At 42.0% G+C, this 15574-nt stretch overlaps 1 protein-coding gene across 7 annotated transcripts in view; it reads right to left on the bottom strand.

The window, feature by feature from the left end:
• MGAT5 (alpha-1,6-mannosylglycoprotein 6-beta-N-acetylglucosaminyltransferase) overlaps positions 1–15574 on the bottom strand; it is a 384044-nt gene that overhangs the window by 123465 nt on the left and 245005 nt on the right. For all 7 annotated transcript variants that reach the window (XM_066233788.1, XM_066233790.1, XM_066233787.1 and 4 more), the window contains exons 8-10: positions 15001–15170; positions 11727–11861; positions 5506–5639 (exon numbers count right to left, since the gene is read on the bottom strand). In XM_066233788.1, coding sequence (XP_066089885.1) covers positions 5506–5639; positions 11727–11861; positions 15001–15170 — 439 coding nt within the window. The remainder of the gene's footprint in view (positions 1–5505; positions 5640–11726; positions 11862–15000; positions 15171–15574) is intronic.

The raw sequence follows: 15574 nt of genomic DNA on the forward strand, positions 1-15574 counted from the left end.
CGCTTTCCCTGTTTTTATAATAGGATCCCATTTTCATGGAAAAATGAAGGAAGTTCTTTATTTAAATAGAGTCTTAAAAAAATCAAATGTTGCTATCAGGGTGATCTGAAGGAGGCAGGAGTGCTGAGGAATCTGGTGACACCTTCCGAGACCAGCAGGCCTCTGGCGAGGCTGGGACAGGACCAGGGAGGGGTGTGGGGGCAGAGGAGGGCAGGGGTCCGAGAGTCCAGGGTCTCGGATGCTCCGCTGTGAACTTTGGACCTGACTGCGGTCTTTGAGGAGAAATCACTTGATCCAAGCTGAGCTTTCAAAAGTGGGCTCTGGTGGCAGATAGAGGCCTTGGTGCCCAACTCAGGGGCCATGCTCAAGGGTGGACAAGCAGAAACAAGGGGCTGCCTCAAGGGAGGAACAACCAGACTGCTCAGCTTCTTGGAAAAGGATACTCAACAGATCAGAGGGTTGTATGACCACGCAGTGGGGCCCCGCAGAAGCTCTTAGGAAGGTACCAGAAACAGTCTACGTGACACGCGAAGCTGCCCAACGACAGATGGGTTCCTCGGAGAGGGCGGTTCCAGTGAAAGTCTGAGAGCTGGGCAAAGCAGTAAACAAAACCGACCTTTTCAACTGGTAGAAACTCCACCAGCTTAGGGAGGAAATGAGTTAGAGGAGAAACAAAAACAGCCTTACCACGAGGAGTGTACTCTGAATATTTGAGAACAAATGTGTTCTGGTCAGGAGTATCTCATTTCACTGCTCCTAAAGATGCTTCACTCTTGGTGCACTTTTTTTCTTTACCCTCCTGCTGAGCCCTCTCTGAGCCCCTTCCCCATTCCCTTTGCACCCTACACAAGCCAGAACTCAGCTGAATCTCATGGTACAACTGCACCTGCAGACGTGAGCCTACTCTCTGTTTCGTGGTCTCCAATCTTTTTATTGTGCACCCATCCGAGGAAAACCATTGAAGTACAACCACAATACATGTGCATATTTATACATAAATTATATAATTGCTATCAGCCCATATATTAAGCACAAGTAAATCTGCACTTCAGACCACCAGAGTAGCCGCACTCCCTCCAAAGGGTGAGGGAGTGAATGATTTTATGAGAAGGACAGGGCTGGACTGGACCCCACCCCTTTGTCACGTGAGAAAATAGGGCCCCTCTCTCAAGGGTGCACCCAAGTTCTCTGAGGGCAGGCTCTGGGAAGCGGGGTGCAGGGCTCATTGGTTTCTGCTGCAAATTCTCCAGCTGACACATCTCAGCGTGATGCAAGGCCACATGCTGCTTCGTCTCCCTATTTCCTCCATCGAGACGGCCTCATCCAGGAGAACGTCTCCCACCTTTCGTCGCCTTGCTCCGCTGTCTCATCAGGAGTCATACAATGCTGATTTTCAAATTCTTGGATCCTCTTGCATTTATTAGCTGTGATTTCTCCATGATTAACAACTTTCTCTCATCAGCTATTTGATTGTCTTCAAACACAATTTGTCTTAGAAAATCAGGATCAAAGCTGATTCTCTTTATTTTTCAGAGTAATGCAGAGGTGTCTTAGCAGCTTGCAAAGGTGACCGATTGATTTTCTGGGTTTCTCTTGTTTGAAGTGTCATGGGTTCTGGACTCGTGATTATTTGTCATTGGTCTGATTTCAATCCACTGCAGTCATCCCTCATTTTGATACACTAGCTGCTCCATCTCTGGCTCTTGTGTTCTCTGACTGCACCTTGCTGGTCCGCCTCAGCCCCCTTGTTTTCTGGCATGACAAGACATGCTACCTGCTCATTTCCTGCCCTAGGCCTGGAAGCAGCCACTTACCTAAGCAGGAGGTTCCTATTAGTGGGAAAGGGATTTATGGAATCCCAGTCTGAATGCTAAGAATACTCCTTGCTCCTGAGTCTAAATCTTTACTTTTGATCCTTTTCAAAGTACAGAGCTGGGAAACATTATCTTTTTAACGAGAAGAAAGTAAGTTCATGTTGATATTTCCTACTTAAGTTGGATATTATACAGTCTTTAACTCTTTAAGTACTCCCACTTTCTCATATAATGAAGATTTTGGTTCCTACATTATACCTGCAATACTCTCAAATACAATATAAATGTTTCTCACTATAAATGTATGGTCCAAAGACTGTTTTAAAGTCACCTCTTAAGTGATTATTTTCTCTGTATGAGAGATCAACACCAACCTGATGCATCACTAGGTTTGTTAGTTTCATTTTCTTTTCAATCTGTTTCAGTTGAGTGAATACTTTTCTCTTTTTGATTTTTAAGTTATATAAAACATTAGTGGTTCCAAAGTCAAAATAAGGTACATTAAGAGACACCTACTTTCTATTCCTGACCCTGCACACACCTCTTCCAGTGATAATCATTTTTATTAGCTTATTTATTCTTATGTGATTATCTTTTTATTATTTTTTTATTTTTCTGAAGTGAGAAGCAAGGAGGCAGAGAGACAGACTCCTGCATGCACCCGACCAGGATCCACCCAGCAATCCCACCAGGGGGCGATGCTCTGCCCATCTGGGCCACTACTCCATTGCAACCTGAGCCATTCTAGCGCCTGAGGCAGAAGGCAAGGAGCCATCCTCAGCGCCTGGGTCAACTTTGTTCCAAGGGAGCCTTGGCTGCAGGAGGGGAAGAGAGAGACAGAGAGAAAGGAGAGGGGGAAGGGTGGAGAAGCAGATGGGTGCTTCTCCTGTGTGCCCTGGCCGGGAATTGAACCCAGGACTTCCACACACTGGGTTGATGCTCTACCACTGAGCAAGCCAGCCAGCCAGCCAGGGCTGCGATTTCTTTTGAAAATACAAGTATATTCATACACACTAATGTATTCACACCCTCCTCTACACACTGCCCTGTGCTCTGCTTTTCTTCACTTACTATAGGCTAAATGTCTCCGTCCAGAGTGGTGGAGAATTCATCAGCGCTTTTTCCAGTTACACAATACTTTGCCCTATCGATGGACCCATTATCTACTCTGTCCCCTATTAGAAACATTTAATTATTTCTAGTTTTTGTCTATTACAAATAGTGCCACAATAAATGGCCTTTGCAAATGTCTTTTTAAATTTTTGCTCATGTGCAGTTGGGATAGATTAACAGGTATGATCTGTTCGGTCCAAGGAAAGAGGCATCAGTAGTTCTGCAAGAGAGCGCTACAGGCCCCCAGTGGCGCCGTGCTGCATCCTCACCACGAGGGCGGGGGTGTCCCCGCGCCTTGCGCTGCAGTAGCTAGCCCAGCAGCGCTCGGATGCTGGCCAATCTGCCATGTGGAACGAGGTATCCTGGTACAGTTTGAAAACACATTTCTTTTTATTGTGAGTGAGGTTAACATGTGTTCATATGTTTGAGGTAATACATTTTATTTTACTCTAAACAATACCTTTTGCCCATTTTCATACTGGATTATAAAAATTTTTATTCATTTTTTTAGAATTTCTTTATATATTAGTGATACTAACTCTTTGCTAGAGAATGCATATGGTGTTAATGCTGTTCTTTTTGCCATACAGGTTTTTTTAAAGGGCTGTCAAATGTGTCACTTTCCCCCAGGACTCCTGTTGAATACTGTTAGTTAGGAAACTTACACTCCCCAGGTTAAGCGGAGTTCATCTGTTTTCATCTCTAGTTATACCGTAAGCAGTGCATGTCCTTCAGTTCAGTTCAGTCATCCAACACTGTGGAAGTCCTCCATTCATGTACAACAAAACAGGTATTTGAGGACTCTGAATTCTAATTCTAAAAGAGAACTTCATAATGCTTTTTGATGAAGCGTCTAATTTCCACTACCTGGATATGGAAACATACCACCTTGTGGCGGGCAAACACATATCAATTCTGGCCATTTCTAACACTTTTAGTTAGACATCACTAACACTTTTCATTTGACGTAACACCCAGGTAACTTCTTGGGTTATTTTGTACTACCTCATCCCAGCCCCTCAAAGTTACACATGAAGATCAGCCATCTGTCACCTAACAGGTCATATATTAGTGTGTCCCCAGGGACAGATGATATAGCTCCAGGAACAATAACAATCATGTTTGCCATGCATATAACAGACTCTCACAAATCTCTCTGAGCTAAAAAGAACATTTTAAACATGAGCTGATTTTCTGAATTAACCCTCCTTAGTTCTCTCTTCTCATACCTAACACCAGGGATTAGTCCCATGTGTCTGCTGTTGCATTTGATGAACCTGAGAGAAGAGCCCCCTCAGGTGGCTGCAGGCAGGGCAGGGGTCTCATGGGCTGTAACCCACAGAGGAAACAGTCACATCTCAGATATTCATTCTAGGATGGGAGCCTCTGGATTAAAATTATCTGATCATTTTAGGAAATAGGAATTCTCCACTCTGAGCATCCAAATGAACCATTTCATTTATAGAAGTGAACTTTACCTCATCTCCTAGATCAGGGGTCGGGAACCTTTTTGGCTGAGAGAACCATAAACGCCACATTTTAAAATGTAATTCCGTGAGAACCATACAATGACCCATGTACGTTATGCATTATCCTATAAAAATTTGGTGCTGTCCCAGAGGATAGTTGTGATTGGCTCCAGCCACCCGCAACCATGAACATGAGCAGTAGGAAATGAATGGATTATAATACATGAGAATGTTTTATATTTTTAATGTTATTTTTTTTATTATTAAAGATTTGTCTGTGAGCCAGATGCAGCCACCAAAAGAGCCACATCTGGCTCGCGAGCCATAGGTTCCCGATCCCTGTCCTAGATCCACTGACTTAGACAACAAATTTTCTTTGGTACAAGTACTGTCCAATCTGGCTTCACAGTATTCAGTTAATCATAAATGAAATGGGGCTAGAGGCAGGTAAACTGATAATAGCAGTAAGAAATGGTGAAAGTGGGGGAAAAATTACACTACAGAAACAGAAAACTGCGAAGAGCCTACAGCTATGGCCAGTTAGCTCATAATATTTTCATGTGCCCGCAATATCACCTCCTAAAATAATCACTGCTCTCAGCAAGAATGACACTATGTGAACAGGAGAAGGCGAGACTTCCTTCTGGGTCCCGTGTTTAAGAAGTCGGTGAAGTACGAAACAGTGTTTTTAAAAGTCCCGTTTAAAAAAGGTTAACTCTTTTCTTTACAAAATTTGATCTTGAAATAATTAAGGTTTAATTATTTGAAAAACGTGTGGACACAGTAGCCCTCACTCCTCATCATTAGTTAAGTAAGACCCTAAACAGCCTCTGTGTGGCATGAATCAGGGTCAGTGCCTGCCTAGCCAAAGTCGAGCCATCACCCTTTTCCAACGGTTTCTCATGATACTTCCTAAGGAAATATTTTTCTCCAGAACATTTCTCAGTTTCCACAAAATACAGTTATTCCCAAGACCAAGGTTCAACAGCACATATTTCTACAGCGCAGGGCCATGAAAATCGTAACACAAAATACATGGCCGTCTAATTCCTTTTCCCCTTTGTCTCTGCTGGCAGTCAGGAAAGCAGAGGTGAAGCACGAATACTCACGGAACATGGTGTAAAACTGCTGTGGGTTCAGGTTCCACTTTCCCCAGGGGGTCTTGTGGCCTTTGGACTGGGCATAGCTAGCGTGGTTAAACTCGGGCTCCGTGCCGAAGGAGTCCAGGACTCGGAGCATGCATCTGAAAGAGAAAGTGCTGTGGGTCAACTACAACCTTGACCCCAAAGTTCAGGAAGTAAAAGCTCTAACCCCTCTGTCAGGCACTATCAAATACGGACAGATTCTTTTAATGAGAAATAGTAACCAGACAGGAATTGAGAGGTTCTAGAATAGCTTGTACAACCAAACATCTCCATGTGTGACTTTTGACTCTGGACCATCACGCAGCAGACACAAGCTGCTTCAGATTAGTTGACTAATCACAGACAATCACTCAAATACCAGTGAAATTAAAAGCTCCCAAAAGCTGGAACTACCAAGCACATGCTCACTGTGTACCCCAAGCCAGGGCTGGCATATAGTGGTGTCTAATGAACACTTGTTGAAGAAGCAAACACGACCATTTTTAAGAGGTTGCTAAGTATGATCTGTGTCCCCCAAAATTCATATGGTGAAATCCTAATTGACAAGGGTGATGGGATTAGAGGATGCGGCTGTTGGGAGATGAGCAGACCATGGGGGTAGAGCCCTCACAAATGGGATTAGTGCCCTTATAAAGGAAACTAACTCCACATTGCTCCCAAATCCCTTCCATCACGTGAGAATACAAGAAGTCTGAGACCTGGAAGACAGCCTTCAGTTGTCCACACTGGCACTCTGCCTTGGGCTTCCAGTTTCCAGAATGATGAGCAATAAATGCTTGCTGTTTATAAACCCCCAGGCTGTGATTTTATGTTCCAGCAGCCAAACAGATAAAGATGGAGGTCTTATTCTGCTGACAGCCCATAGCATATACCTCATCCCTGTCAACCACCACTCAACATTTTTATCCATTGGCTCCAGTATGTGATTTTAGGTAAAGCTTACAATCTCGCTCAAGAGGCAGTGGTAACTGTTACGTTATCTGATAGTAAAAGACCACTGCTGCTTTCTCCTAGGGATTGAAGGAGTTGAAATTGAGGCTGTTACACAAAGCCTTAGAACGGGGTCAGCCAAACTGGTCTACCACCCATTTCTGTACAACCCTTGAGCTAAGAGTGATCTGTATATTTTTAGATAAACAATAAAGATAGTTTGTGACATGTGAAAATTATGTAAAATTCGATTTTCAGCATTCAAAAATAAAGTTTTATTTGAGCATAACTACACCCGGTTGTTTGCATATTATCTGTGGCTGCTTTCACGAAGTAATAGTGGAGTGAGAGAGGTGGAGACCACGCGGCCAGCAAAGCCGAGAATGTTTACTACCGGGCCTTTCATTAATAGGAACAGGCCTGCCGACTGCTGCGTTGGAGCGTGCAGGGTACGACCGGTCAGAAAAAAGGAACTGACACAGAAATAGAATTATTGATTTTGGTTACATTTATTCCATGACTGATGCCCAAAACATTGATGTAAATTTAGCTACTAAATGGACAAGAAAAACAGCACTATTTCCTGTTGTTCTGTATCAATAGTAAATTCGGAAGAGCTCTTATTGGATTAATAAGCATAAAAGTAAATAAACATTAGAGCCCTCATTTTAGAATCAGAGGATGGCAATGACTTTTAAGTATCTGATTCAGTTTTTTTCTTCCTTTGCCACTCTTAAGAAGTTCACTCTTCCAACTTTTTATATTTACATTACTGAGTGATTCAGGAAAACAAAAAACAAAAACAAGAAACACCAGACTGGTTTTTCGCAGAAGAGCAATAGTGAACTGCCATTTTGGTGTGACGGCTTTCTCATCAAAGATTGCCATCACTCGTCTAGACAAGAAAGGAAAGAAGAGGGAAGGCCAGTGAAAGGAGGGGGGCCATGACCACAGTGAAATACAAACTGCATCTGGATTCCTGTGTGACTCTCAAGGAACACGCTATCATCATACTGACGATTTTCACAGGATCAACAAGAACACATTATCAGCCTGGCAGCCAAGAGGTAGACAGAAATGGATGTCCACATTCCAGGAAAAAGCAAGCTAGGGATGCAAGGGTCAAGGGGGCCATGACCACAAGTGAACAGAACAACAGGAAATAGTGCTGTTTTTCTTGTCCATTTAGTAGCTAAATTTACATCAATGTTTTGGGAATCAATAATGGAATAAATGTAACCAAAATCAATGATAGGGATGACAGGGCAGTTCTGCAGAAGTCTGCTATGAGACGGAGGCACACACACAGCCAGGTGGGGCTGCAGAAGGGCCAGTCCTGCCAGAGAAACGGAGCTGGGATTAAAGGAGCACAGCACGTGTGCAGGCACAGCAGGGACAGCAGGCGCCCTTGTCACAGGGTCCCCTGCCTTGAAGGCTTCGGCCGCTTCCACTTACTTGCAATGGACTCTGGTAGTCCATATATATTCCTCTCGAGCTCTGACTTGCCATTCTGTTTTTAACTTGGAGTTTCACTGGTGTTATTTTCAATTTGGATAATTAAAATAAACTCTAATGAGTAAAGATACCTGCAGTTGCCTGACTTCGGAAAGCTTGGACTTTCATACGGGCCTAGATGTTCGCTATGTCATATTGGGACTTCTTCCCAACAGAAGAATGAAAGGATTCCGTGTCTGAAACTTGTAATTCTACATCCTCACACTTGAAGCTTTGATTTAGGAACTGCCTTATTTTGTTTTAGCTTATCTAGGTTTGTTTTATAACCAGAGGCAGGAGACTGATCTCTGTCTATGACAGAGGAGGCATAGTGTACAGGTTTCTTTCTTCAATCACCTTCTACATCTGTGTGTTTCAGAACTGCACTTGTGCTGTGTTAACATTTATGCCCTTCCTCTAATGTCTTTTGTGTGTGTGGCGCATCAGAAACAGACTGATGACTTAAAAGATATTTGCCTTGCTGCCCAAGCAGCTGGCCCTCTCCAATCAGGGATTCCTGCAGCTACGCCAAATGGAACAGTCTCTCTGCTCTAAGCCACACTGTGACGAGATGGCGCTTATAACCTCCTTGGCAGGGCCTAATTCCTACTTTGGAGCTTGATGTAAAACATGGTATATATTAGACTGTGTGCATCTCACTGTCTCGTGTGTTCTCAGTGCTCAGCACATGTCTCTTATGAAGCAAAACAGGTATGAGTTTTGCAGTACCTAACAATATACTAGTCGCATATAGGTATTTAATAATAGGTATTTAATTGAGTTTCTTGGGTCCCTACATGAATTGGACAGAATTTTACAAAGATCAACATTTTCTAAAATCAGTATAACTCAAGGGTTTGCCCCTAAATGAAAAATCAGAAGATAACTTTACATGTAATGGAATTTATACCATCTACCACTGACCAAGACAAATGCACACAGCCCGGTAATTTCTGATCTTCCAAAAGGAAAGAAATGGGCAAGAACAGTTTTTAGAAGACCTGCTTGCCCTCTGATGCAACCTCAGCTTCATGACAACAGAGTCCGCAGGGCTAAGACTCTAAAAGGCCTCCTGCCAGCCAATATCACTAACGCAGATGATTTATTAAAAGAAGGGGGGATAAACATTATACTCTGATATACAATCCCCTGAGGTGGCATCTTTTCATCCGACAAGAATCAAATACAAACCAACAGTGACCATTTTAATAATGAAATCGTCCTTTTCAATTGACCTAAATACAACCAGGGAGAATATTTTCCCATCCAAACAGCCCTTCCTGATGGTGAGAATATGTGAGTTCAGGGGGCCCGCATGCCCCACGTCTGCTGCACATTATCAGATGCCTGCCATTTGCAAAATGCCAGAGGACAACAGCATTGCCTGTCTTTATTTTTAACGCTACAGATTAAAAGAAAAAAAAATAGGTTTGTTTACTTACATGGCTCATTAAACAAGAAGAGAGATGGTTATTTCCATTTAAGTGACAACAAATGTGATGGCTTAGGGTTCATGATTTCAAGAAAACAGCAAACCCCAAACCAGGAAAATCTTGATGCAGAAAGTAGAGTGCTACCCAGACTCAAACCAAATTTTTATTTTGCTATTTTATGAGACGATACCCAAAAGCAAGGAAAAGCACAGGTTTCTTCTCAATCGATTCCTTTTCTCTGCTCACAAGCACTTTACTGCTCAGTGAGAAAATCATTGCTAATGCAAGAAATTCTGCCCTGGCCAGCTGGCTCAGTGGATAGAGCGTTGGACCAGAGTGTAAATGTCTGGGTTCAATCCCCAGTCAGGGAACATAGGAGAAGCAACCATCTGCTTCTCTCCCCTTCCACCTCCTCTCCCTCATTCCCTCTCACAGCCAGTGGCTTGATTGGTTTGAGTGTTGGCCCCGGGGGGAACTGAGTATATAGCTCGGTTGGTCCAAGTGTCAGCCTCAGGCTCTGAGGATAGCTTGGTTAATTTGAGCATCAGCCCCAGATGTGCGGGGGTGGGGGGGGGTGGGGGGTGGTGGTGGTGGATCCCAGTCGGGGTGCATGTGGGAACCTGTCTCTCTATCTTTCCTCCTCTCACTTAAAAAAAAAAGAAAAAGAAATTCTACGACAGCAGTGTTTTTTTCCTTGTGTTTTTGAGAATAATCTCGATACTTCAAATTTTCATTTCTTTCCATTCCAAAGGACTTCCTACCTGACATAACCTTGGAGAGGAAAGCTAATAATATTAAATTATAAATTAACCTGAATTGAAGAAACCTAGTTCAGGCCTTTAATAATTTCATTTATTGGTTAAAAGAGCACATGAAAAGAAAAATCTCTTTACTGAAAATCAATAGAAAAGGAACACATGGAGGGGTTTTCAAGTCATTCTAATTTAAAGATTTTCAGTGTTCTCTTTAGAGAATGATTTACTAACATTGATAAAGGTGGCACTAACTTCAAGATCTATACCCAAATTCATGCACTACTGACATTGTTAAAGATGTTTATTTAAATTTATTCACCATTTTAAAATTTGTTGGGAAATTTTATAAATGATAAGTAAAAGCCAGTATCACTGTAATCAATGGAAGACAACAAAAAAAGCACATTATTGTTCTTTAATAAGTATTAGACTCAAACTAGATACTTTTCCCTATTGAAGGCTGAGAGGTAGATACTCTCACTGTTAAAAATGCATGCTAGTGTTCAAAGTAGTGGTGGAGTCGTAGCATCAAACTAAGCCTTTTTCAGAAAGATTGAAAAAAACCTGAAAAATTAATAAACTTCATTATATAATTCAATGTTATTTAAAATGTATCATGTGGCCCTGGCCGTTTGACTCAGTGGTACAGTGTCAGCCCAGTGTGTGGATGTCCTGGGTTTGATTCCCAGTCAGGGCACACAAAAGAAGCGACCACCAGCTTCTCCACCCCTCCCCCTCCTCTCTCTCTCCTTTTCCTGCAGCCATGGCTCGACTGATTCAAGTGCATTAGCCCTGGGAATTGAGGATGGCTCCATGGAGCTTCTGTTTCAGGTGCTAAAAATAGCTCGGCTACAAGCATGGCCCCAGATAGGCAGAGCATGGGGTTGCTGGGTGGACCCAGTCGGGGCACATGCAGGAGTCTGTCTCTCTATCTACCCTCCTTTCATTTATAAAAGAAGAAAAAAAAATCCATCATGTAAACTTGTTTCAAATACTGAATTCTGGTCCCACAGGCACATCCAGGAAAAAATTGAGCTCTTCTACTAAACAATAAAGACTGAGCACTGAGGACCACATGCACTCAAGTCACACTAAGCATGAAGCTGATCTCAAAAAGTGTGAGAACCCAGCAGTCAGACTAGCCATTTCCCCAGCTTTTTCTTCCAAGAATGACAAGAAAACTGACGGGAAAAGACGGAGAAAAACGAATTAATATCTCAAACCTAAGAAACACAAGAAATGACACTGTCCATATTTTATCTAAATCATTATTTGATTAAACAGATGAGACTATTGTAGGCATACTGAGAGAAGAAGGCTAAGTACTAGGGAAAGTAAAACAAGAGGTTGGTCACTCGACTTCTATTCTCAAAAGAAATCAATGAAAATAATGAATAGCCCTTGAAAGTAAGAAGTTACTGTGAAGAACCTGAATTTCAATTAGGAATAGCAAACATACTCCACATAGTTCAGAAGATATTTGATAGGTTTTTTTTTTAACCTACAACCATTCAAACCTTGTTTTAAAAAAATAAAAAGCACTACAAACTTAAGAACAGCATGCGGCACTTACTGGTAATGGACCCAGGATGGGCCGAGAGTTTTCTTGAATTGAGCAAGTCCTACGATGTCAATATAAATGAGCTCAACAATTCTGTCTCCTGCAGTTGGGCAACCAGATCGGTTTCCTACAACCTTCTTCATTATTCTAGAGAAAGGGCAGAAGAGAGGGGAGAAAATTTTATTTCAAGGTACGTACATAGCAAGTTTAATAGGCAAATGAACACCCAAGAATCCTTAGCAGGGAAAAGGCATGGCCCTTCCCAATCTACTGCTTAGCCAATCTCTGCTCACCCATCAAGGCCCATTCAGAACCCTAATTTTGACTCTTGCAAAAGCGAATGGTGGTATACAAAGAAAACCTTTGAAAGCCAGGAAGTTATGGGTCTGAAATTGTCTCACATCTAGCAGCTATTAAAGTCTTAGACAAATTACTCAACCTCAGAATTTTTACTCATTCTGAAACAAACAAACAAAAAAACCACCGCAAAGCCAGACTGGGGAGCATCCTCTCAGGAGTTCTCTGGGTGGTTAAATAGGGCATCAACAGAAGTGCCTGGTGTCTGCTACTCAGTGACTACTTGTTTAATATCTTATTAAACTCCAGCCTTACTGACCTCCTTTTCTGACCTCTACTGTTTCTAGCATTTAGAGCAGAAACTTCTTCCTATACTGTCTTGTGCTGTTTCCTCATTTTTTGTCTTATGTCCAACTGTTTCTTCTGACTAGACTGTATTATGGGCTGGGACTATGGCTTAGACTTTTCCACTACCCTTTCTCCACTCACCCATACAAACCCACACTTGTCCTCAGAGAGCCAAAGTACTTGACTATACACCAACTTCACATGTGACAGAAAACTACTAAAGGTCCTGCCATTCACCTAAAAGTGGGTCACCATTGAAGGCTTTTATCCCTGCTCATGCCCTACAGTAATCCTTCACCAAATTATGGATGGACATTCTACTTCAGCTCTATTGCTCCTGCATGCCAATGCCTTGGGCACCCTGTTCTTCAGCTCTGTTCCCTATAAGCAATTTCTTCCTAAGAATTTGAGGTGGGTTTTTGTTTTGTTTTGTTTTGTTTTTGTAAAGGGCCAGACAGTAAATACTTTCACCTTTGAAAGGCCACATATTCTCTATGGCAACCACTCAACTCTGCCATTGTAGAATGAAGGGAGTCAGACAATACATAAACAACGGGTGCAATTCCCATGAAACTTCAGTAATGAAAACAGGCAGGACTAGACTTGGCCTGCTGAGCCAGTTTCCCAACTCCTGGTCTCCATTCTGTATCCAGTGGTTTCCAAACTTGTCTGCACTGTGGAATAAACTAAAGGCATCAGAAGATACTTATGCCTATGTCCTATCCCAAAGGTTGCAACTAGTTTGAGATATGGTCTGGGCTTTGGGAGTCTAAAAAGATCCCTGGGAGATTCTAAGGCACAGGCCTGTTTGGGAACCACTGCTCTATGTTGCTTACACAATTATCTTCTTAAATAAAACACATCTGTCTCTCCGACCAGTGCTTACAGACTTCTACAGAGTTACCCTTGACCATGAAACTAAGTCTTTGCCTGACAGACCCCTCATTTGCCCTTCCTGACCTCCCTAGAAAGCACCCGTCCCCAGCAGCTCCAACAGTATTTCATTTTTTTTACCCACCCACTCATTTCTTCACTCATTTAATCTCTCATTTATTCAGTAAGTACTTATGAGCGCCCACTGGGTGCCCGGCCCTTTTCTAGGTGCTAAATAACAGTGGAGAACAAGATTCATACAGCTTTTTCACTTCCTGTGTTTATATTCTAGCATTCACATCTCAATTAGTGCTAATCACATTGTAATTAGTGTAATTATTACATAATGTATTAGTTATAATTATCAAAAGACTGTCTTCTCCTTGAACATATGCTGGCCATCTCCATATATCCCCCACCAAAAACCAGCTGACAGAAGGCACTAAAGGAATGTGGCTAACTGCTTGAACAAATCCACTGCACAGGGTGTGTACTGAGTGTGTTTTACAGTGAGCAGGAGGGAGGCCATAGGAGGTAGCGTGCTAAAGGGACAGAGTAGTGATTTAAGGGTTCAGAAGACGTTGGGTTTATCTAGATCTGAGAGGGGCAATGTAGTAAGTACAGAGGTCAAGAGTACAGGCTTTGGGGTCAGCTAGACATAGGGCTCAGGTCCTGGCCCTCCCACATATTCTCCATGTGACCTTAAACAATTCCTTTGGGTTTGAGCCTCAGTTTCCTCATCTTTATGCTGAAAACAACAGCACCTACTTCCAGGTTTGAGCTAAGGACTAAGTAAGATGAAAACAAATAAATTGCTTAGTATCTGTGCTCAACAAATGTGAGCTGTTAATAGTCCTCATGGTTGTCATAATTATTGAAACTGCTGCTGTCACTAGAGCCCTTATCAGTTTCAGCATATGGAAAACATTTAACAAATAGCAGCTGATATTATCTTACTGATACTGCTTTCATCTCAATACTGCCACTGATCAGGTGTGGACCTTGGACCCAATACATGTGACCTCTCTGACAGTATCTTGAATAGTAAAGTAGGAGCAAGGTGGGGGAACATTCATTGAATGTAGAACGTTCATTCAAGGTGTTTCTTCTGGAACATTTGACATATTGCAACACGATGGACTTGGCTGGTAGGTGGGAAAATTTCCATGGGCAGTTAAAGTTAACGGGTGCTAAGCATTTCTGCCTGGCCAGCTGTGTCAATCTAAAAGAGATTAAGAGAAGGCCTAAAGCTACAAGCAAATTTCAGTGAAACAGAAAACCCAGGTAGAGTTAACAGACTCAGAGCTGAAAGCTGGCTAATTGAAAAAGGGTTGGATCAGAGCTTTCAGGAAATTCATTCTATCCAAATTAAATTATAAACAGGAACCTGCCCTGTTTCAAGGTTTAGAAAGCTTGATGTTGAGTAGGAAATGGTATGAATTTCAGCAAAGAGACTGGGAATTAGGAAAGTCAATAATGTTTTCTGCTGCAGATGTTGGAAGCACCTGTAATAGCAAAGAATAAGCCCTTAGTTTGAATTTTCTGGCATTCATTTATGAAGCCTCTGGAGCCTGTAGCTACAATGAAAACATATTATCCTTTTCACAGTGTATGTATTTAGCTCCTGAAAATAATCTTCTTATCTCCTGTTTAGTGAATTATCACTTTCATTTTCCTCCATGAGAAATTACACACTAATAGAGGGCTTTAAGAGTTTACAATTTCTTTTTTGTATTCTGATTTTAAAATTGAAAAGTAATCTCCTTACTCCTTGAGCTCAGCCAGTGAAGCTGAAATCCTAATGTCATGGCCCAGTAAGTACAGAGATGTAATTAAATCACTCCACTGAACTAATTCACCAAGAGGGCCACCACTGAAAGCTGTCTCCGCAATCTTAAATCCAGATTCCTTCGTCAGGAGCCCCAGGTGAACAAGGACCTGGAAAAAACAAACAAACAAAATAACAGGCATACATTGATTCCCACTGATCCAAGTACAAACTCCACAGAAACACATAAAAGGCGATCAACCAATTCTAATGCTATGTTTACATTCTAATGAAATCTCAGTGTGGGGTAAGCAGTTTATCTAAGAAGTTAAAAAAACAACAACTGACTTTTCATTGTTTTAGAAAACAGCTAGCTACCCTTGGTGTGGCTATGAGAGTGAGGTATGGGCAAATAATCCTCCTTTTTAAAAGAAGGATATATTTGAAAAGTCAAAATTAAAGGAGGCTAAACCAGGACAATAAATTATCTTTTAACAATATTGGGCTTTTTCCCACAGCTGGAATATCCTTATGCTTTTAACACACAAAATTTCAAATACATACTAAAGCGGAA

This window comes from Saccopteryx bilineata, chromosome 5 (genome assembly GCF_036850765.1).
Source record: "Saccopteryx bilineata isolate mSacBil1 chromosome 5, mSacBil1_pri_phased_curated, whole genome shotgun sequence".
Classification (NCBI taxonomy): Eukaryota; Metazoa; Chordata; class Mammalia; order Chiroptera; family Emballonuridae; genus Saccopteryx; species Saccopteryx bilineata.